The sequence below is a fragment of the Biomphalaria glabrata genome, chromosome 9, assembly GCF_947242115.1.
Source record: "Biomphalaria glabrata chromosome 9, xgBioGlab47.1, whole genome shotgun sequence".
Lineage (NCBI taxonomy): Eukaryota > Metazoa > Mollusca > Gastropoda > Planorbidae > Biomphalaria > Biomphalaria glabrata.
This window is the reverse complement of record NC_074719.1, coordinates 42,479,849-42,504,138: the sequence shown is the minus strand read 5'-3', so window position 1 is coordinate 42,504,138 and position 24,290 is coordinate 42,479,849. Positions and strand designations below refer to the sequence as shown.

General features: G+C 34.3%; 1 protein-coding gene and 1 long non-coding RNA gene across 2 annotated transcripts in view; both read right to left on the bottom strand.

The window, feature by feature from the left end:
- Positions 1–974: 974 nt before the first annotated feature.
- Positions 975–8,943, bottom strand: LOC129928263 (uncharacterized). The gene is made up of 2 exons (XR_008779849.1): positions 6,729–8,943; positions 975–1,464 (listed from the first exon to the last, which is right to left on the bottom strand). It is a non-coding gene; the product is annotated as an uncharacterized LOC129928263 (long non-coding RNA).
- A 14,461-nt stretch (positions 8,944–23,404) lies between these two features.
- The window catches only part of LOC106078824 (golgin subfamily A member 6-like protein 22), a 9,134-nt gene continuing 8,248 nt past the window's right edge, over positions 23,405–24,290 (bottom strand). Inside the window, exon 3 of the mRNA XM_056042165.1 lies at positions 23,405–24,244. Coding sequence (XP_055898140.1) covers positions 23,510–24,244 — 735 coding nt within the window. The 3' untranslated portion in view covers positions 23,405–23,509. The remainder of the gene's footprint in view (positions 24,245–24,290) is intronic.

Genomic DNA, 24,290 nt, shown 5'->3' with positions numbered 1-24,290 from the left:
CTTGGGCGATGTCCTCCCACATACTTTGGTCGATGAGAAATATAGAGACGCGCCTTATAAGTTGTATGGGGCAGAAAAAAAAAGCGAGTCACGAAAGATTTTAGAAATTTCAATAGAGTTGCCAGCCTCACAAATATATGTTATGTGTTTCTGTGCTATGATTAAACAATATGTACTCATTTTCGTTGGATTTATGATTAGCGCATTAATGTTTCCACTGTTAGACTAGTTTTTTTCATTTGTGTAAAATAAAGTAGTCATCAAATACAGTAAGAGATAATAAAAAGGGAAAGCGATATGACGAAATATAGTGGCTGTGATGATTTCTATTTTTCTAGTATTTGTAATGACTTTATATTTATGACGGTGTTTCAAATTCTCGCTTATTTTTGTGTATATATAATGGCGCAAACAGAATTACTGGCCGGGGAAATATAAAACGACTAAACTACACTGAAGAAATTTCTGGACTTCTTTTTTCTTTCTTATAATGAACGCCTTCAAAACATGAATTCAAATAGATCATTATACAACATTACTTGACATATATATATATATATATATATATATATATATATATATATATATATATATATATATATACATATATATATATATATACGAAGTTAATCATTACTTAATTATAATTATAAAAGTATAAGTAAAGAAGATAGAGAATCTCAGTCGGTCAGTAGAATCAATATAAATATATAAGTGATACTACGTCTGAATGTATTACTTCAGCGGCTGTGTAAGAATATATGTCAAGTAATGTTGTATACTTATATATATATATATATATATATATATATATTGTGATGTTGCTAGTTCAGGCTGTCTTGAAGTCAACCAATTACTCTGCAATCGTTTGGGTGTAATTGTCCGGGTGTATTACGTGTAGTTGACCAACAACACAAACAAGAACCATACAACACCTGTTTTAACAAGTGTAGAGATGTAGTCGAACGATGATGAACTATTCAACATGTATTTATTATGATAAAGGGCCACAGTAGAAGTCTCTGTCACTAAACACGTCGTTACCCTGGAATATTCTATCGCTAACTGATTTTCCGGTCTCTAACCCAACATATCCCAAACGTCACTAGTCCCGTTCAATATGCGTCTACTATGGTGCGTCGCTAAATAACTAAAATAACTAACCTATATAAATAAGATGTCTAACAGATTCCTCCCCCCCTTGAAAAAAAAAATATGTCAATATTTTTCTACTACTGTCAAGTCTTACAAGGGCATTTTCAATTTAAGGGGAAGACCACAAACATAAAATCTTGACATTTTCATCTTGACATCTTCATCTTGACAGTTCCTCATATTCGTCAATGTTCATAACAGTTCATAACATTCCAGAATCATCCTCCTTAGTACACAGTTCATCATAGAGGAAAATGTGGCATCCTATGGGCACCTCAGAAGTCACAATTGTTCTTCACTGACAGTAATCTGATAAAATACAATATTTCAAAAAACAATTACAAACTTTATTTACACATTCAATAAATTTTTTTTTTTTTTTACCACCCTTTTATACGCTTTTGTCCATTTTTCTTTTATACTCACCCTTTTCCATAGAACTAACTTTCGTCAATGATATATGAAATGATTCACACAAAAAAAATATCCATACTTACTTTTAAATGCTTAACATCAAATTTACTTATCTCCCTTTTCCATAACATATAAATGGTGTCAATATATTAATATATATTACATACTCAATATAATCATAGTTTATTTACAAAATTATTTCACTTCAATGTCATTCTAGACAATAGATCAGCTACAATATTCACAGATCCACTAATAGCTTTCACTTCAAATTTATATTCCTGTAGTGCTAAGAACCATCTATAAACACGACTGTTTTTCATGCTCTTTTGCTGTATATATTGAATAGGTTTATGATCAGTTAATAATATGAATTTCCTTCCTATTAAATAGCTCTCTAGCTTAGTAATTACCCATATTACAGCTAAGGCTTCTCTTTCAATGACACTATATTTTTTTTCTGCCTCTGACAATTTTCTGCTTACATATAATATAGGATGTAAGTTATCATAGTTCTGCATTAAACAACCACCAATAGCATTACCAGATGCATCAGTTGTGACATAAAATATTTTGTCTTTATCAGGTAGTCTTAATATTAGTTCATGACTAAAAACATCTTTAATTCTGTCAATAGCTTTCACACATTCCTCATTACAAACTACTTTTTGAGGTTTTCCTTTTTTAAGTAATTCATTTAATGGATTCACTATTTCTGCTAAGTTCTTTATAAACTTTCTGTAATAATTTACTATTCCCAATATGCTTTTAATTTGTCTTTTTGTTGTAGGTATTTCAATATTAAGTACTTTCTTTATGTTATCTTCAATAGGGCTAATCATGTTGTTATTTACTTTATGTCCTAAGAAAATTATTTCCTCCAATCCTATTTCTACTTTTTCTGCTTGAATTGTAAGTCCACTTTCTTTTATTATTTTGAATACTTCTTTTACATCTACCAAATGTTCCTCCCAACTATTATTAAAAATACATATGTCATCTAAATAGCAAATAACATTTTCTTTGTTTCCAATTATCATGTTCATCATTCTATTAAATGTGGCAGGTGCATTTACTAATCCAAAACTCATATAATTCCATTGAAAAATACCATATGGTGTTACAAATGCTGTGTAAGGTTTTGCATTTTCTGTTAAAGGTATTTGCCAATAACCTTTAGTTAAATCCAATTTAGTAAAAAATTTTGCTCCATTTAATTTATGTAAAATATCCTCTATATTTGGCATTGGATATGGGTCAAATTCTGTGATGTTGTTAAGTTTCCTATAATCAATACATAACCTTATATCTCCATTCTTCTTTTTGGCTATCACAATTGGTGAAGCATAAGGAGATGTTGATGGCTCAATTATACCTGATTCTAGTAAATTGTCTATTTCTTTCTTTACTTTGTCTTGTAAATGTATCGGTATTCTATATGGCTTAAGTTTGATAGGTTTTGAGTCTGTTACTTTAATGTCATGTTTAATAATATTTGTTTTTCCTGATATGCTGGAAAAAATTTCTTTGTATTCTTGTATTATTTTAGTTATATCTTTTGACTTTTCCTTAGTTAAATTATTAAGATTAATCTTTTGCCAAGTTTGATTCTCTTTTGTTTCTATTACAGGTATTTCCTTAATATCATTTTCATTATGATTTTCATTTGTTATTATCATCAAGCATTCTTCTCTTTCTGAAAATTTATTTTCTATTTCCTCCTGAATGTTTTGTATCAACTCATCTTCTCTATCATGATACAGTTTCAAATTATTTATGTGATATGTTTTAATTTTCCCATTTATTTCAATTTGATAATTCACATCATTAATTTGTTTTATCACCTTAAATGGACCTTTCCATTGTTTACCAATTTTATTTTTCAGGTCATTTATTAATATTAATACATTGTTTCCTACTTCTAGTGTTTTCAATTGTCTTTTCTTATTTAGATTCTCATGAGCACTTTGTTTATACTTCTTATTGTTGTTATATGCTTGAGTCCATATTTCTTTCAATTCTGTTGTGATTGTTGTTTCACTGTCATTATTTAATTTATTCTCATTGCCTATTAGATTTTCTTTAAAAACATCTAATTCATCTCTGGGTTTTCTTCCATGTATTATTTCATATGGTGAAAATTGTGTTGCTTCATGGATATTGTTTCTATGAGCAAATAGTACATAGTTAATGTAATGATCCCACTTGTTCTGATTATTCTGAATTATCTTTGTTAGTGATCTTTTTAATGATCCACCATATCGTTCACATAAACCGTTACTCTCCGGGTGGTAAACCGAAGAGTATATGTGTTGTATATTGTATTGTTTAGTCCATTTCTTAAATTGTTCTGACTTAAACTGAGATCCCTGATCACTCAATATAATTTTAGGTATACCATGTCTTGTAATTACTTTTTGAGTTATGGCATTAATGATATTCTCTGCACTTGTATTTGATAATGGGATTGCCTCTGGGTATCTACTAAACATGTCTATTACTGTTAGAATGTATTTGTTATTATTTTCAGTTTGAATTAAAGGACCTATTAAATCAATAGATACTTTCTGAAATGGTGCTGTAGGTTCATCCATTTCTTGAATAGGTGCTTTATTCACTAGGCTTTTGTTAGATCTCTTTTGACATATGTCACATGAGTTTATGTATTTGTTTATTGTTGCTTTCATTTTGGGCCAAAATACTTGTTTTGACAAATTCCTATAACATTTCTTTACTCCCCTATGTGCTGCTAAATTATTATCATGTGTCATGATTAAAACATCTTTCCAATATTTCTGTGGTAAGACAAGTTGTTTTATTTTCTTGTTATCATTACTTGTTTGTCTAAACAATATTTTATTCTCTATACAAAATTTCTCCATTGGATTATTATTGTTTTTATCTAGTATTCTTGAATATATTTTCCCAATAATATTGTCATTCATTTGTTCTAATGCAAATGTGGGTGTTGTTTCTTTTTCACTTTGAGATATTTGTGTTTCAAGACTATTTTGTGTTTCATTTTCTATCTCTTTTTCCTTAACATCTGTATTTTCTATTTGTATTACATTACTGGTTTGTTTTTCTTTATCATTACTAATTACATTTATTGTATTTTCCTGTTTCTCATCTTTTTTATCCATTGATCTTGTTATTATCATACTTGTTATATTTTGTGTTTCTATGTTTTCATGATTTTGTCTTATGTTTTTGTATTTGTTTTGCCAGTCTTCTAATTCTTTTCTTGAACATTCTTTAACTCCTTTTATGTTTCCTACTAACATATCATATCTCATTTCTGGTATTGCAATGCCATCACAATAACCAGTGAAAAATGGGGTTTCAATGTATACCCTTATAGCTTTAAATTCCCTTACGGTGCCATCTGCTAATTCTACTTTCCTAGTAAACCCTTTATACCAATGAGGTTTGACAAATTTAGTTTTTACTGCCAAAGTGTTACAACCTGAATCCCTGATTAATTCCACTGGAATTCTATCTACAAACCCTGGGTACACTGCAAAATTGTTCCTATTTCCTTCCATGAAATATATCCTATCTGTACCTTTACTTTTGTATTCCCTACTGTAACTCCTATTTCTATAATTTCCCCTGTCATTCCTATCTCTACTCCTATATCTACTGTTATTTTGTTCATTGTATCTATTTCTACTTCCAGACCTGCTATTCCCTCTTCTACAGTTAGCTGCTATATGACCTTTTCCTTGACATTTAAAACAGGTTATTTCACTATATTTTCTATTTCCACTATTTGATCTGTTTCTATTTCTACTTCTATCAACATTTTCTTTGGTGTATCCTATTAAATCTACTTTGCTTTTATCCCTATCAGAAAATGGTTTATTTGGATAGGCATTTTTGTATACTCTCATTATTTCTGTTATTTCATCTATAGTTTTTGGGTTTCTTTCTCTAATAAAAGATTGTAACTGAGGATCACATTTATTTACAAAGTTGTCCACTAGAATAAAATTTTTTAATCCTTCATAAGAGTTATTCACTTTTTCTAATTTTACCCACTTATTGAAAAAATCCTTTTCCATATTAATAGTAGTTTGGGGTTCTATTCCTAATGATGGTATATTGTCAAAGTATTTCTTTCTAAAAGTTGTAGCATTATGACCATATGCATTCAATAACTCTCTTTTTAAAACTTGATAGCTATCATCAATATGATGGTCATGATTTTGGCATATTGTTAGAGCTTGACCATGAACAAAGTCTATCAGTATTTCAGACCATTCTTCTTCAGGCATATTAAATGTAGACATTTTTGCCTCATATCTTTTCAGAAAATCACCAATGTCATCCTTCTGTTCATCAAAACTTTGTATTTTTCTCTTTAGCCATGTTTGCGAATTAGGGTTGTCTCTTTGAGTGGTATAATTATTTGAATTATTTGTGTTATTTCCTTGTTCAGTTTGGGCTCTGGCTTGTGCTGCATCCAATCTCATCTTCTCCATTTTAGCTTCATGTTCTCGGTCCTCTTTTTGCTTCTCATATTCTTCCTTTCTGATCCTATCTTGTCTCTCTATCTCTTGTCTTTGACGTTCCGTTTCTTCCTTCACAACTTGCTGTACATAAGCTGCTAAGTCCTTTCCTTTTAACTCCATGGCCTTTCCATCCTGCATAGCTGTTTCCTTAACCTCCTTAAGGTCCACATATGACGATGTAGCCATTGTGTTTTATATTTTATATATATTTTTACTTAGCCTATATTGGTTATGGCTATACTTTAAACTTATTTTATATTTTTACACACTTTTATACAAGTTTTAAGTGTTATGTCTCTATCTATAGATTTAGTAAATGAGTAAGTCTAGTCTGAGTTATTATGGTTATATTCAAATCTGTATATTGGATCTAGTATCACACAAATTTAAATCCAGTATATTATAGTATGTATAATATTACCATTTAGATCTAGTTATCAAGAGCACTATGACTATTAGATCTAGTATGACCAACTATGATCAATTTTAAAATCTGGTATGACTGAAATGTCTAGAGTAAATTCAAAGACTGTCTAGAGTCTAGATCTAGAGTAGATTATGGTTCTATTTAACCGTATAAAACAAATATGTTTATACAATGTCAAATATATCTTCAACAAGATATATATATCTAGAATGTACTACCTTCATTCATCTTCAACTTAATAATATTTCAAATTAGAGTCTAGATAATTAAATTGTACCAAAGAGATGTACAACAATTTGCAGATCTAAATTTAGCCAGACGATAGTGTTTGACTACATAGCCAGTTTCGGCATTATTCTCATGGCAAAATCATATTTGATTTTAACCGCTCAAACTAAAATTATTTTAGTCTGATTCACAGTAAAAGAATCCTACCCGCACTTTCTATCATTAAGTGAAAAAAAAATACAGATCTAATTAAATTAATAAAAATAAATAATTTAAAATAATATAAACAAATGAAATAATTAAAATGAGACTATCGCTATGGGTTGGGATGTGACAATATGGCACACAATGATAACGTCACGAAGTAACCAGGCAACAACGGATATGACGTTTATACAAACAAAACAAATTACAACCCTAAACGTATAATATAGCTTTTCATCTAAATTACGTCTTCTACCCCGACGGGTTTTAAGGCGCACCACCTGATTTTACTCAGGCTAACGTACCAAATTTAGACAAAATCTATTTCTAAGGGCAATCTAAACATACACTAATAAGAAAAATGGCACTTAGCTTTTGATAAGAAAGATCCCTTTGTTCGGACTCCCGAATATGCTAGATCACAACAAATTCCACTGCCTCTCTTCCAGTTCTGACTCTGTTCTCCGGTGCTACCAGTATCCCACGTAATGCCACAGATGTCCTGATATGCCACAGCAAAATGTTCCAGTTCCTTCGACGACTGTTGATGACCGTATGTGTAGTTCCGACGACTTTGTGTACACAGTTACTGACGAAAAGGTTAACGGTTCTTCTGGCGATGACTTGATTTGTTTAGATGACTACTGACAAATAACAGTCTCTTGACGGCAACTTGATCTGGACGACTGACGAATAACGAATTTCTTGACGATGACTTGATCTGGGCTGACGAATAACGACTTTCTTGACGATGACTTGATCTGGGCTGACGAATAACGGTTCTCTAAAATAGTTCACTGCCTCTGCTGCTACTCTGGTAGTACGACGAAGTTTGCTGTTGTACTCTGCTTCACTAGACCAAACTGTCCAATGTAGACTAGGTGAGACCAAGGTCACCTCCGACGACGTTCCGTTATACGACTAACGGTTTTCAACGAGATTAAGTGGATGTAGCTGTTTCCACAACTGCAATATCAACAAGTCTAGATATGGTCTAGACCGACGAATACTAGATATATCAATGTTCAGTACTGATAAAGATTACTTCACTAACCTTCCAAAGGTTAAACACAGTGACCGTTATAAACGTGGCAAGCAACCGGTTCAATGAGCAAACTGCTCCACAAGAATCTCTCCAAGGGTAAGACGACAGAGCGATTTCGATTTAGTTAGCTACCAAACTTGTAGTACTCACAATACTTCTGACAGCGGGTAAACTGTCCTTCTCGAAACTGACGAGGTAAAACTTGATACTCAATGTGGCTCCTATGACGAAGAAAAAATATGTCCAACAGGTTCACTAACGATCTCTCACCCGTTATGAATGAACGGTTTCTCTGGTTGTAGGTCGATTCAGCATATGAAGATCAGGCGTTGCGATGATTACGGTCCTGACGAAGGTCACCCTGAGTTAACGGCTCGTTGAACGTGCGATCAAACAGGCGATGACTGTATGTAGATCTAGAACAAAGTCACTCTGCGATACTGCTGTGTTCAGCCGTACTCCGATGAAATCTTATATCTTCGAGTGCACGACCCTCACCTGAGTAAACGTTCTGCTTCGAGGTCCGGTACGATGTTCGGCTTCGAGGTTCGGCTTCGAGGTTCGGGCTTCGGGCGTCGGGGGTCGCCACTGTGATGTTGCTAGTTCAGGCTGTCTTGAAGTCAACCAATTACTCTGCAATCGTTTGGGTGTAATTGTCCGGGTGTATTACGTGTAGTTGACCAACAACACAAACAAGAACCATACAACACCTGTTTTAACAAGTGTAGAGATGTAGTCGAACGATGATGAACTATTCAACATGTATTTATTATGATAAAGGGCCACAGTAGAAGTCTCTGTCACTAAACACGTCGTTACCCTGGAATATTCTATCGCTAACTGATTTTCCGGTCTCTAACCCAACATATCCCAAACGTCACTAGTCCCGTTCAATATGCGTCTACTATGGTGCGTCGCTAAATAACTAAAATAACTAACCTATATAAATAAGATGTCTAACAATATATATAAATATATATATATATAAAGTACTTTAAGATTTATAACAACTTATGGACTCGCTACAACGTAATGACTTCAGAAGCTCAAGGATGCTCAGGGCTCTTTACAACGCAAGGACTTGACTAACGCACTCCCCCCCCCCCCTTTAACGCATTTTTAAACCATATTTTCGAGAATGATTGAAATTTGTAAAAATCTAACTATTTCTGTAACCTATGACCATCTAGAAACTGACGTAGCGACTTTTTTTTTCTTAACATCTTTCTCTAAATTAGTTATAATTAATACGTGTTTGTACTGCATCTTATTTGACATGACCCCTGTTTCTAGAAAGAAGTAGAATCAGGTTCGCTATGTCATCCAGCCATACTTCTGGTGGTAACAGTTGTCACTCCCACTAATTTCTCCCAAAGGAAAGAAGCCTCCTCCTCCATGATGTCTGAAACTTCTTTGAAAAGGCCTCTGCCAGTGGTGGTCCCAATGCATGTTCCTCACAGCAGAAATCTTTTTTTTTTGTGATTTAAACAATTATTTTCGTACGGCGAATAAGTAGCAAGAGTTTGATCAGATATGTCGACGCTAAAGGTAAACATTCTCAGCTCTTCTGCTCTGTCTATTAGTTTTTAATTGAGATTTCTAATTGTCGGCTTCAACTGCATTCTTACTTCATGACAAGAGATTTGGTGTCGAATAAATAACGTGTACACATTTCTTACCACACTGATAGACAGAGTGAGTTAATATAAACTTTGTACAAAAATATAATAAACAAAGTTTACGGAGTGTTCCATTAAGGAAAACGTTTGAAGACACTGCATTTGAAAGTCACACACTTCTTAGTTAACTTAATGGCATATGCCTCTTTTCACTACCAGATAACTGGAAGAGTAGATTACAGGATGATAAATTATCAAGGCTCTAATTCTTTTCTTCTTAGTAATAGTCCTAAGATTTGAGTCTAAAGCTCCCGGAACACTAGTTGTATAGAAGCTTGCCTCCATCCAGAGGTGTAGAAAGGTACCCGTGGGCCCGGGTTCAATTATATATTGGTGGGCCTCCCTATCCCTAATAAGATGAATGTAAAGTGAGACAAAACAATTGAATAATTTATATGTATAGGTACAATTACTGAAAGACATTCCTATGCAAGTAGTGTAGCTTTTTTTTTATCAGTACCAATGTCACTACGTTTGATTCAGTTAGAACTCAGACAAGTCATTGAGTGTCAGGTCAATGTTTGTTCAATATCTTGGGAGAATTAAAAGACTTTAAGATGTTACAATTAAAGAAATATTTTATAAGTTCTATATTCTACACATTTACATTTCTAAAACTTTTAGGTGAAAAACGTTTAAATATTGATACAAACTATAATTTAATCCTACTTTCATCATCTAACAGTAAATAGATGGAACATTTTTCTGGCCTTTTATGTATCAAAGTCAGTAACCAGTGCATCTATTTCTAGGCTTTTGGCTGCTACTCACTCAATGGAAATAACACAAAGTGTTCTGTGTCACAGAAATTCTCAAATAATTTTTTGATCAATCGAAATTTCGAAAATGACCACTATTCTGAACACATTGATACAGACAAAGCGAGAAATAAGATGCATGCTGTGACAACGTTTGGAAAACATGATGATAAATATGTAGTTTTCTAAAAAAACAACAACAGCCTAATAGCAAGTATCTGTTTTCGATTAAACAAAATAAACAGCCAAATCTCGAACACAGACTTGATATGTCTTTAATGAAAGATTGAATCCATACACTATTCTAAGTCAATATCATCTGGGTCCAATGCGACTAGGAGAATGGTGGCATCATGCAACTCTTTGTCGTTTGTACTTGAAATAAAACTGTGCATTAACGCCTCATACATGATGACAATTTTTTGTGTCAATGAAATGTGTCGAGTAATTGTGAAAAAATGGCAATGCTAGCCCCGTGAAACACCCCACTACGGGCCTGGCTATGGAATGTTGACCCAACTGACCCCTTACCCGCCATCATGGCCTCAGTTATTGTGGAATGTTTTTTTTTTTACTGTTATTTCTATTTTAAATTTAATACAATTATTTATGTTTTTAGTATATTTTATTTAATTGAATTACATTTATTTTAGTATTGGGAAGGGAAATAAGTACCTTTATACTTTTAATATTTATTGTATTGTCACGTGACCAGGTGACCTGGTCTTAAACGAGGCAGGGTGACCTGGGGACTTTGGGGACAAGGGGGCAGTGAGCGTGGGTTTCTTGAGAGCGGAGGATCGCATATCCCGCTTCTTGTTGCTTTTAACATTTTCAACTACACTTCTATTTTTTAGGAATACTATTTTTAGACCATAAATATACAGTCATTTAGTCTTTTTTTTAGTTTGTTGATCAGTTTTCATTGATGTAACCATAAATTCGTGGATGATTCTATCTATTAATACATTTCTACGTTACTTGTTGTTAACTATTATTCTGGTCTTCAGTGTTATATGTGAGTTATATACACAAACACCGATACCAGTTAAATCGCGACAGGGCTAAAGTCACGAAATAGACAGTTCCAGCGTCAACAGTCGGGCCTCCAGAATCGCCCTCCCAGACAACGACCAGTCGAAGCAGGCGCCAGCACACTGCTAGCGTCTTGTGACATCTTCTTCTGTTGACTTTCTGTTTAATGTAGGTCTTGCTGCTCACTTTCAAACATTGTCGACACAACACTGACTGCGCTTACAATTTCGTACTAAACCATATGCTGAGCAATATTATTGAATGTTTCTAATTTACCTCTAAGTATTTTAGCTTCCAGATCTTTTTTTAAAAATTTCTTTGAGGAACACAAAGTAATTTGTATTAACAGCTTTATTACATCAAAATACCTTCATCTTATTGTTATTAGAGAACACCATTCCTTGGTGTGGGGCAACATTTGTTGAGGGTCCTAGAAATTTACGCTCTCCCTATTGGAGTCATGACGCGCCCATCTTAAAAAGCTGTGAGCGATAATACTTACTAAGTCATTGAGATCTGCAACGTCTTTTACAGAGCTGACCTAATCATTTAAGGCCAGGTTTTTAAGCTAAGGTTACCACAGTGAACATAATGCGCGAGCGGCTTTTTTTTTTATGAAGTGATGCCCGAAGGCCACTATACTATCCACTCATATTGAAAGCACATTCCTAGCTTTAGCCTTATTCATTACTTGGAGCAATAGTACAGCCAATTCTTCACAACTATGAAAACCTAGAAATGACTTTGTCATTGCTATTTGCTTGGGTATTCCTACATCGAAGATCACAAATATTATGTTAATTTGATCAACTATTGATATGTCTTGAGTGCTCTCTAATGAAAGAGAAAAATGTCGCCGATTGGCCCTAAAATAGTACACATATTTCTGTTAGAGCTGCATTGCCTGACAGGTCTATTATCTCTGGGGCGTTGTTGTTCTGTCAAATTTCAATGTTCATAGCGATTTTAGAGGATTTTTTATTAAATATCATGGTGTTAACTTTCTTTAAGAAATATCAACCAAATAAATACCAAGCATTGGTGAACATATGACATTATACCATGATCAATTTAGACATCTCCTTATCTTCTTGATTGTTGTAATAAATCTGTTTTCCAATTCGATTTCGCCATTTATTGTAATAGTACAAGCACGATAGTTATGTAACAGACTGTTTCTTTTGCTTGCTTAGTATTTCATGTTATTTTTTGTTTGTTTATATTGCATTTCCTTCTTTTTTATTCTGTTGTTAACATTTTTTTTACATAATACAACAAAACATTGTAATGATGACTTCTGTTTTACAGTAGCCTATCTACTTTGTTGGATCGGATACAAAAGTTTCAAATTCACATTCGATTTAGATCTAGTTAAAATTTTTTTTTTTATTTTTTAAAAAGAAACCTCAGAATTTGCGCTATTTATTTTTAGCTTTATTATCATAGGAATCCATGGGCCTTAGGCCTCTTTTCTTTGGGCTTTATTTTTATTAATTTTTCTTTTAATATATATTTTATTATTTGTAATTTGTAATAATGAAGTAAAGAATATTGCTAGTTTGCCGTATGAGTTTCAAATAAATTTATTAATATTAAATACAAAAATAAAAGAAACAAATTAAGGTTTGAGAAAATTGAATAATTAGCTGATGAAATATTAATTTGTGACCATCAGAGCTATCCCTATAGCTCCGCCCCCTTTCCATATTTTTCTGTACAATACATGAATATTTTCTAAACCAAACTCTCCCCCACCCCCCAATTAATTCTAATACTATCAATGGTTTATGAACATACAGGGGAAAAAAAGTCGGGTACGAACTGGCAACTATTGTCCTTTCAAACGTACAATTAGGGGTCGCCACCATTACAATCAACCTGATGGAAAGCAGTTCCTTACACTAAAGCAATCCAACCCGTTGGCGCATACTCTTTAGCTTAAACCACGGGTCAATGTTTTAAAACTAATAAAAAGTTCATGCAACGTTGTGCAAATTTTGAGAGAGCTTTTCAGACTCTATTCCACAGTAATAATATCAAAAGAGCTTTTTTTTTCTATAGTGTCATCCCTGTGTTCTTGCGAGGGCTTCAACTAGTCAAGAGTCATATGCCAAAGTGCAATCAAGCCCTTTGCTACGCTATAGGCTGTTAGCTCCTAATAGTCGTGGGCCCGGGTTCATTAAACCCCTTCGCGCCAGGGATGCTACGCCACTGCCTCCATTCGCCTGTCTGAACAAAATTCTGTCTGGGAAAGATCCAATTGATTATTACATCTTTATTACTGATAACTCGTATCCAAGGACGCCGGGGTTAAAAGCGAGGCCAAAGGTCGAGCACATCAGGGAAACTCTCCCATGTTTCTTCTCAGTACTATATCAGCTGTGCAGGTGTCAGGCATAACAAACCCCCCTTGTTGGGGCTTTCTTCCATCCCCGCCAGAGCAATGGACTCGGTCGTTGACACCCAAACGGGGTTTCTTCTTTTTGTCTCTCTACGGGTCTAATCATCCTGGCTGACGACCATTTCCACACGAGCACCACGATGAGGCTGAGAAGCATGGCACAAGCTTACCAAAGCTCAGAATGCAGGGAAATGATTGACTTCAGGGGTTAAGACTTGTACTACACTGGGCAAGCTATCATGGCTCTCCAAACCCCCTTTTACTGTTCTGGGAATAGAGAGCATCAGCTGAAGGGGTGCGTCGGCAAGAGAAACACTAAAATAGTGAATTTTTAACTTAATGTATAATAGGATGACTACCCGGTAGTGTGGTATTGTATGCGGTTAGCGCTCTGGACTGTGATTCCTAGAACCCGGTACAAGCCCTGTCCGCTGCCATCTACGTCGTGTAGCGAGAGTTATCATGACATAATGATCTTCAAATATGAAGGAACATCCCAAACGTATTATATGTAATATCAACCCTCAGCTGCTTTTGTTTGGTTGACTTGACATATCTCCAGACATAACCATTGTAATTTCTAATTGAACACAACATTGAAATTGGCATATATATTATTATATCGATAATGTATAATCCCCCTTTTTTTTTTTTACCACCAGTGATCTGTACTTAACTCAGCCGAAAAGATCGAGCAGACATAGTTTCAAATAACTATCTATTTTATAAGAACTATAACATCTAATGTTGGAGAGTGATCTTTTCCTCACTGTCAGGAATTCTATTAAATATACGTTTGGCTCGGCTCTAATTCAAAAAATAATTCAACGTAATTCACAAGTGTATACATCAGTAATTTAAAACCCATACACATTTGCTAGGCCAGTAGATGTATTGATCAATAAATTTTTTGTATGGTTTCTTTATGAATTTCGTTAGTGTTTTACAGTTGTAAACTAGGAACTGTAACAATCACGTGTTATTTTCTTTGAGTAGTTAAAGTTAAAGCAATGTGTTTATAAGATCTTCTTTATCTATAAAAAGATTATAGATGTATTATCCAAGTTTTGTTTGGATATTCTTATTAATGATACTAATTCAGTTCGTACGAATCTTAGCCTTTTATTCAAAGTTGAGATTCAAAGACATAGGCACTATATTATACATAAATATTTCTTACAATAGATCTATTATTACTTTTTGTGATCATCGTTCCATGTGATAACTTAAACAAACGAAATAGTTTACTTTGTTGCATGAAAGATCCAGAATTTTGAGGAATATGTAATTTCGTAGTGTATCGACATAATAACAGTAATTAAACCAACCCTTTATTTAAAGAAATGATTATATACAATTTTTTTTAAAGTTTCAGCAATCTTATATACAATTGAATATGCATCAAAACAAGGTGACGAAGACTTCTTAATGTGTATGCTGGGTAGTTAATTTATTATTATTTGTCTTTAATGTAGAAAACAAAATCGTTGTTTTATAATTGGTTTCTATATTTTCAATAATAGTGAGTGCTAAGATTTTCATACTGGAAATGTGTTGTTGTTTTTTTTTTACAAATAATGCATAACATAAATAATAACTTATAAAAATGTATGTCCCTTAATCTAATCAACTTTGGAATGAACGTTAACACGATATATACACTGTCATAACAGACCATCTTCTTCATCTTTATAAAGTCTTAGTCTGACAGTGAAGAGGAATTCTCACAACGCGAGAAACGAGGTCTTATCCTACCATACAGATGTTTACCTATATGAATAGGGTGATTTAGTTCTACGCGTGATGGAAATAAGTGTAGGCTCCGGCGGTAATTTTTTTTTAAAATAATGTTTTCTATTTCAACAATCTAGATCTAATCAGAATATCATTGTGGAAATAAAAAGATATATTCGTATTCGTCAACAAATCTAAATACCACAATGAATATATCGATACCGAAAGAGATAAGTTTTGAGAATATTCAATGGATTTTATCGGAAGAGGGGACTTATTTAGCTATGTTGATTTTAAATGTAATTATATTTGGATTCGTCTCATTTCTTGGTGTTCTAAGCAATGTTGTCAACATGTACATCTTTGTGAAAATGCAACTCCACGACAGTATGACAGTGGAACTATTTAGTCTTGCTATGGCGGATTTCTTCATTGCAGCACTGGAGTTAGGAATTGTGAGTATGGACATCATTGTTAGACTGTGTCCTTTGACCTACATAGATCTTCAAACTTTGGGACATGTTCTTTTTGCCATGGCTGTCAATGCCGCATATTTAATCTCGTGTTGGATTACTGTCATCATATCGTTAGAAAGATGTCTTAGCGTTGCTTATCCATTTCGCGTGAAACAACTTTTTACCATACGGCGAAGCTGTCTTGCTGTGCTGGTCGTGTATGTAGTTCACATCGTCATGTTTCTTCCAGGATTTGTTCTCGAGAAAATGGAGTGGGTTTTCACAGGACCTCAAGTCTACAACAGCTCGTTCAGTTCTGCTTCTAACAGATGGATCTACACAATCATCTTTTCACAAGCCACTGTCCAGGTGGAGACTGCGTTACGCTTGGGTTGCAGTCTGTCTCTCTTCTTTATATCACAGTCCGTGCTCTTTATATGCTCCATATGGATGACAGTCGCCTTAAAGAACTCATCCAGAATCCGCAACAAAAGACAACTCACTCAAGATGCGGATCACATCAAATCACAGCTTACCAAGAAAGAGACAAAACTCATTCGAATGGTTCTCTTTCTGTCGTTTCTTCACCTCGTGTGTAACCTGCCAAGATTATCCCTTTATGTTTTTTATTTTGCGTATCCATGGAGCAGCGCTGCCTCCCAGAGAAACACCCTTAATATAATGTGGGCCATATCCGCCGTAATCAGCAACGTCACCTGTTTTACCAGTATTGGAGGTTACTATCATTTAAATACAAAATACAGAAAATTTGCTCAAATTTTGTTTACAAGAATAGTAGGCTTATAGAAATGTGTGCTCTAATTTGAAATTACAAAATGTTTCCTAACATATAACAATAGCTTCTCCTTCGAGGACGAAGATGAGCCCATTTTTCATTTCCTATAGACTTTACAGTCCAATCCTCGCTTTAAAAGGCCGGCCGCATACGTGGCATGGGTAGGTTTGGTCAGTTGCTGAAAGGCTTGAATTTTCTGTCAGCTTTTTGTTGGTTCGGCGCTCTGTCTTGCTAGACACTTTCCTTGCTTCGTATCTCGTGACTCCGAGACTCACGCATAATTATAAGAAAACCTGATAATTTGACAAATTAAAAAAAATATTTTTTTATTAATGTTTTTTTTTATTAAAGGTATAAATAGCATGATTTTTTTTTTATCTTTCAACAACTCTTAATCTCAGCTTATCATCTTATCTCAGCTTATTATCTTAACTTATCCCATTTTATCTGTCCCTTGAGTTTTGTCATAGTGCTGTGTAGCTGTGACGTTCGCTAAACCTAATCGCTCTACTCTTTTTGTTCATCATTGTTATTAACTCAAGATCAAGAGTTAACCATTTTATCCCTTTATGTTGACCATTCAGCCTTTTTATTTCCACACATAATAACTAATTAACTAATTATTTTTTTCATTATTAAACTGTGATGTGTCATTTTGACTGCGTTCATTATAAATTATTACACTCAGATTATATGGTCGAGTGGTTAGAGTTCTATGTTTTCGTATCGATAGTACAGCTTTTAAATCAGTCCACATGGAGCTTTGGCTAGAATACAATCATCTTAATTTGAGAAGGAATTTCTGAAATACGTAAATTAAAAGTTGTAAATATGTGTTTCGTTTAGCATGTATTTCATAATAGTTTGGTCAATGGACATTCCTCGTTTGATCTATATACATTTTCCTATTCCATTTGCGTTTGTTACTTAGACTTAGGTCGTCCCGCGCTTTTCGACGCATTGGGCGACAAGCAGTCTCCACAAAGATCTGTCACTGGCAATGTCTGAAGCCTCCTTCCACCTGGTGTCCACTGCTCTGAGGCCCTTCATGAAAGTATGGTGCCAAGTTATACGAGGATGTCCCTGTTTGCGTTTTCCTCGTATTGGCCTCCATGTCATCGCAACTCTTGGTATGCGTAGTTCATATTGCTAGAGAACATGTCCAGCAAACCTCACGCGGCGCAATGTCACAGCCTTACTAAGAGGTCGACTCTCAGTTCGGCATATGATCTCCTTGTTCGAGACCCGATCTGTGTTACAATCCTAAATGATGTCAAATAATTTCTTTACATCTTTTCTCCCTATTCTTCGGCCTGAAGTGTACCTTGTCCAAAGGTCTTTATAGGTTTTGAATATCTTGCAATGTGTTCTTGCAATTTTTGTATCATGAAGTCAATAATGGACCTCATTCACCAATCGTAAACAAACAACATTTAGCCACGTGATAATATTGATAAAATAATCAAAATTGGGTATCACGTGACAGCCTTTATGGATTGCGTAATTTGTATAGAATATATAGAGAACCACGTGGCAAAATGTTGTTTGTTTACGATTGGTGAATAAGGTCCATTGTACACTTAACCTTAGATCCTATGAGTATTTATGTTGTTGCATTTTCATGTGTTGTCTAATGGTTATTTAAAACATCTATATTGCATATTGTTTTTAAACCCAGCTCTCATATCGGTTATGATTCGCATGCAAGTAACATCGTATATTTTGTCTGAGATCATGTTATCTTGATTATATATTAGAGTGAAAGTTAAGAATTTTGTAAACGTGTGGCGTTTCCTTGGATACCAGTTATCATCATCGTTAAACTCCACTGAGTGATGGCTTGAAATGTTCAAATATTCTTTTGCTAAAGCCCTGCTGTTGTGCATAGTGCATGTATGTCGCTAGTGATAATAATAATAATAATAAAAATAGGCGTTCAGTAAATACAACTCTGCTCGAGTCGGGTGTAGAACCTCAAGCTTTCTTCATAGATAGCAAAGCCAAGTATTGATGGGCAAAAGTTAATTAAAAAGCTAGAAACTTAAGGCCAAAGTTAAACTAGAAAAAAAAAATAGTTAAAATCGTAGTTAAATTTTTTTTTTAGTTACAAACTAAATAGTTCAATAAAAAATGTAAAACTTTTTAACATGTGGTAGAGTAACGGTTGAAACGCACATCCCTGTTTTCTGGTCATGTGATATCAACAACTTTGATTATCAAAAAAAAGGATGCTGCTAACAACTATTTCGTCAGTCTGCATTTGTAGAGGGTAAAGTAAGATGCAAGTAGAAGTTATGAGAGTAAATGTCTGCATTTGAAAGTAGCAGCGTTATAAAATGGTGTCAAACATTTTTTTTGCCAAATGCTTCTATGCAAATATTATGAATGGGGATGTTCCGAATTTTTTTCAGAGTCACGTTGTGGTGTTTAATTTCTGTTCGTTTATAGTGGAAATTTGATAAGTGTGTTTGGTCAATATTTAGTGGTTTTAATCAATTCATATGCGGCAAACAATAATTTATTAACCACAGGAACATCAAGTACACCCTTTTTATATCTTAAACCAAATATGAAGCTGAAGCGTATAATATATTCTAGTCTTTAGACTTCATATTGAGATCTAGGTGTAAATCTACAGTTAGGCATATATAGATCTAAAAGCATTAGAGTAACCAACTCTAGAGAAAAACAAAGATCTTAATCCACAATCCTGTGGGTCTATGTAGACCACATAAGGAATCACTGAGATAGACGTACACATGTAGGAGGCCTAGTGTACACATGTAGGCCTAGTTTACACCTGTAGGCCTAGTGTACACCTGTAGGCCTAGTGTACTGTACGTGTGTAGTGATTACAAGACCACCCTGCGTTATTTTTTCATTTGCGCATAACGCAATAGTATTTGTTGTATGTTGAGTGGTTAGTCAAGCATGTACAACATAGATCTTACTTAGAATTACTTACTTACTTAGGTCCTCCAGCGCCGTTCGGCACCTTGGGCGGCAAGCTGTCTCCATAAAGATCTGTCAATGGCAATGTCTGAAGCCTCCTCCCACCTGGTATCCACTGTTCTGAGATCCTCCATAAAAGTGTGTCGCCAAGTAATACGAGGACTGTTTGCGCTTTCCTCGTATTGACTTTCATGTTATCGCAACTCTTGGTGTGCGTTATTCATTTTGACGTAGAACATGTCCCGCAAACCCCATGAGAACGCTCTGTTACAAACTGACTAAGTGTTCGACTCCCAATCTATAAGAGCAATTAATAAGTAGATTTTCATCTTATTGCGTGAACTGCAGCGCTACACAATGGGAATGGGACATTTAACTAAAGGAAATTTGTGCTTTTTACGGAAATGTTTTTTTTTTCTTGAGGATTGGAATTCGAGATTGACCCTTTACAAACCAATTACATAAATTAAATATTCATTATAAGACATCAGCTAGGCCAGGTTCACTTCTAACTTACATTTACATTCACCTATCCTTTGGCCTGCTGGACCGTTCGGGCACCACACACGATCTATCTATCTTCTCCATTCTTCTCTGTCATTTGTCTTTGATAGAATTTCATTCGGATGTTCTGAAAATATTGAAACCTGCCTTTTTACCTGCCTGGGTGGACCACTTCGGGGGCCGATTTTGAGTTTGTGTGGAAACACAAACTCTCTTTGTTACCTTGTTATTTGTTTGCTTTATGCATTACGTGTATTACCTCTAAAAACTAAGAGGTTCGGAGCCCATGCTTCTGACACCAAAGTTCATGACTATGACAATCACGCAATATTCACGTGTTGATAAATAAAGAACCATTTTGATAATGAGGTAAAGCTGCTGATGTCTTCAGACAGGACTTGGGGTAAAGAGCTCCCGGTCCTGGCATGTTCGTTGGAGAAAAGCATTTCCAACGATCATTGGGATAATGGCGCATTCGGCGCCGATTCTCTATTTAACCCTATCGAAGGTAACTGCATGAAATTTTAGTATCTTTGGAAATCCTAAGGTTTTGAACAGGGGAGGACAGGGTGTCAAAATCGGCCCAGGCACTTCTATACAATCCGGCCCACAAATTGTATATGAAGTTGGGCATCCAATTCTAGGTCTACCTGTCCTTAAAATCATTATGTTAAGTTGATAATGTATCGATAACTGTAGCCTACATATGCTCTATATCTTTATAAGAAATATAGGCCTAATGTTGCCTTTTAAACTCTAAGTGTCTAGGATGAAGCCTGCTAGTAACACTGTCTACAGATGGAAGATATTCCGTCATATATGTGAAATGTGAAATTTAGTATTGGAGTATTTAGTATTACACTGTAGATTTTGTAAAAAGATTTTTTTCACGACGCTCTGGGGTTCACTTTTATAAAAGTCATAGTGGCATCCGTGCCGCCCTTTTTCTGGCCCTACCGGCCCTTTAGGGTACTGGCCCACCCGGCATTTGCCCGAATGCCCATATAGCCAGTCCGCCCCTGGTTTTGAAATTAATATTTCCCAACAGTATTCAGGTCCTCTTTTCTTTTTTTTTCTTTAGTCAGTTATTTGATGTGTTTGTCATTTGCATATGAACATACACTAGCTATCGCAAAGTCCATCTTGGATAGATGACTATAAGATTTAATTAAGAATAAATCTATATGTGAACAACATAAAGTAGCCGTTATTATATTTTCGGTTGCTACAAATGCAAAATGTGACCAAAGAATTGAAACCGGATAATCGAAATAACATCGGTTGCAACTTTCTGGTGACAAAATAGTATTACTCAACCTATACATGCAACAGTGTTTTAATCTTTTATCAGGGGCAGTTCTATTTTTATTTGTGTATAACCCTTTTGTGTAACGTTTTGCTTAATAGAACTGCAAAATGTTACCAAGCGTTAAAGACGCATGACTAAACAGACCAACGATTCCACTTTTCTGTTGTTAAAAATCATTCCCTCAGAATGGCTTTGCCACGCGATAAAGCCTTTTATCAGTTAATAAAAAATGGTGCTATGATAAAGTTAATACAATAGGTGAATAAAACGTCATGAGACTAATATTTTTTCCAGCTGTTCATTAGCTATACTACGAAACGAAATTTTAACATGTAAGTATTTATGTGTTGATTTTTAGCGGTCCCAGAAAGGAAAAACAAAAAACGCTATTAGTTTTTGTGTGAAATGTCTGTCCGTCTGTCCGCACGTCTGGTTTAGATCTTTTAAACTAGAAAAGATAGTGAAAATCCGACATCATGATATTTTAGTCCATTCAAAGTTCTGATCCAACGACTACTTTTTTCTTTTCTAAAAGCAAAAAATCTAATTTTTTAAATCACTTATGCAAGCAGTTTTTTTAGTAAAAATACACCACTTTTACAACTATTCACTATTAATAGTAACAAACACTCGAGACTCTTTAGTAGGAGATCGTACCACGAGCCATATTTTTAAAACATTTATGCAAACGGTTTTTGATATTTGTCAAAAATTATTTTTTTTTACATTTGTAATGCTAAGTTAAGTAAGTTGTGTCATACAAACATCTCAATAAGTACCATATAACACTAACCAAATAATTATAAAATTAATAAATTGTTGTATTCTGAGGTATCTTGTGGTTAGTTGGTATAACAATACAATATTTTGGGCAACATTTTCGATTAGAATAGATTTGTGGTTGTAAATATTATTTTTTTTAGTCAATACTTTCTAATATTCTTTATAGAAATATTGAAAGAGACATTTTACCTGCCTGATTGAACCACTTTGGGGGGCCGATTGTAAGTCTCCACACCAACTATCTTTGTAACCTTGTTTAATTTTTTATTTTTATACAAATCTGGAACTATAGTATAAAATGACGCATTGCTTTTAATGGAGGTTGATGATACCTGATCATGGACAATAGTGCTTTTGGACGCCTCCAAGTGAGAGTGTGGTGAAATAATGCACTGTCTACAAAAATCAGTATCTACCAAGCGGTGGTTTTCTCAACCTCTCAATATGGATTTTATGCAAGGATATCTTACAGAAAGCAACTAAGACTTTTTCCAAACGTGGACATACATGGCAAAACTGCACCACTTACAACGATGTTCTTGCAAATGCCGGCATAACCTTTTTATAGTCCGACAGCCACCTGGGACAGGGCACGTATCCTGTATGAAGACAAACTTATGCCAAAGGCAATCTTTTTTTATTAGAGAGCTGAAAGGTGAACAGCGTAACAGCAATGAACCACAGAAACGCTTCTTTAGAATACTAACTTAATGTTTTTAAGTCTCTAAGGAAAAAAAAACGCGCCATTTTATTTTGCTACAATGTACATGTTTTATCCTATAACGTAGAGCTTTTGCATGTTTCGTACTAAAAGCATTATGTATATACTAATTGCAATATTAAATGTCTGAACGTAACCTTTTGAGAAGTTACACTGCAAAGTGCAAAGAATTTTTTCCAAGCTAATAATACACTAACGTTGTAGTGTAGAACGACACGACTTATCTGTAATTTGACTGTTTGGGGACTTAAGAGACTTTATATTCTAATAAATTTAAAACAAAAAAAAAATAATTTGTAATCATGAATTTATTATATTTGTAGTTATAAGATCAAACTAAATAAAACTGTGTTTTATTTTAAAAATTAAAAATTGGTATCTCTTACAGCTGTCCATTATCGTTTTTCATTGTCATCTTTGCCTTGCCATAATCGTTTTTCATTGTCATCTTTGCCTTGCCATAATCGTTTTTCATTGTCATCTCTGCCTTGCCATAATCGTTTTTCATTGTCATCTTTGCCTTGCCATAATCGTTTTTCATTGTCATCTTTGCCTTGCCAAAATCGTTTTTCATTGTCATCTTTGCCTTGCCATAATCGTTTTTCATTGTCATCTTTGCCTTGCCATAATCGTTTTTCATTGTCATCTCTGCCTTGCCATAATCGTTTTTCATTGTCATCTTTGCCTTGCCATAATCGTTTTTCATTGTCATCTTTGCCTTGCCACAATCGTTTTTCATTGTCATCTTTGCCTTGCCATAATCGTTTTTCATTGTCATCTTTGCCTTGCCATAATCGTTTTTCATTGTCATCTCTGCCTTGCCATAATCGTTTTTCATTGTCATCTTTGCCTTGCCATAATCGTTTTTCATTGTCATCTTTGCCTTGCCATAATCGTTTTTCATTGTCATCTTTGCCTTGCCACAATCGTTTTTCATTGTCATCTTTGCCTTGCCATAAACGTTTTTCATTGTCATCTTTGCCTTGCCATAATCGTTTTTCATTGGTGTTTAGGGAAGTGTCCATGTTTTGAGAATCTCTATTGAAAAGAGTTGACACTGGTGAAAAAACAGGGAGTCTCAATCTTAAAGCTCCCTGCGCCAATTTATTAAGTAGAAGTCTTTCTGGAACCTGAAATTCATCGTTTTAAATTTGAATTCACACATTCACGCATAGA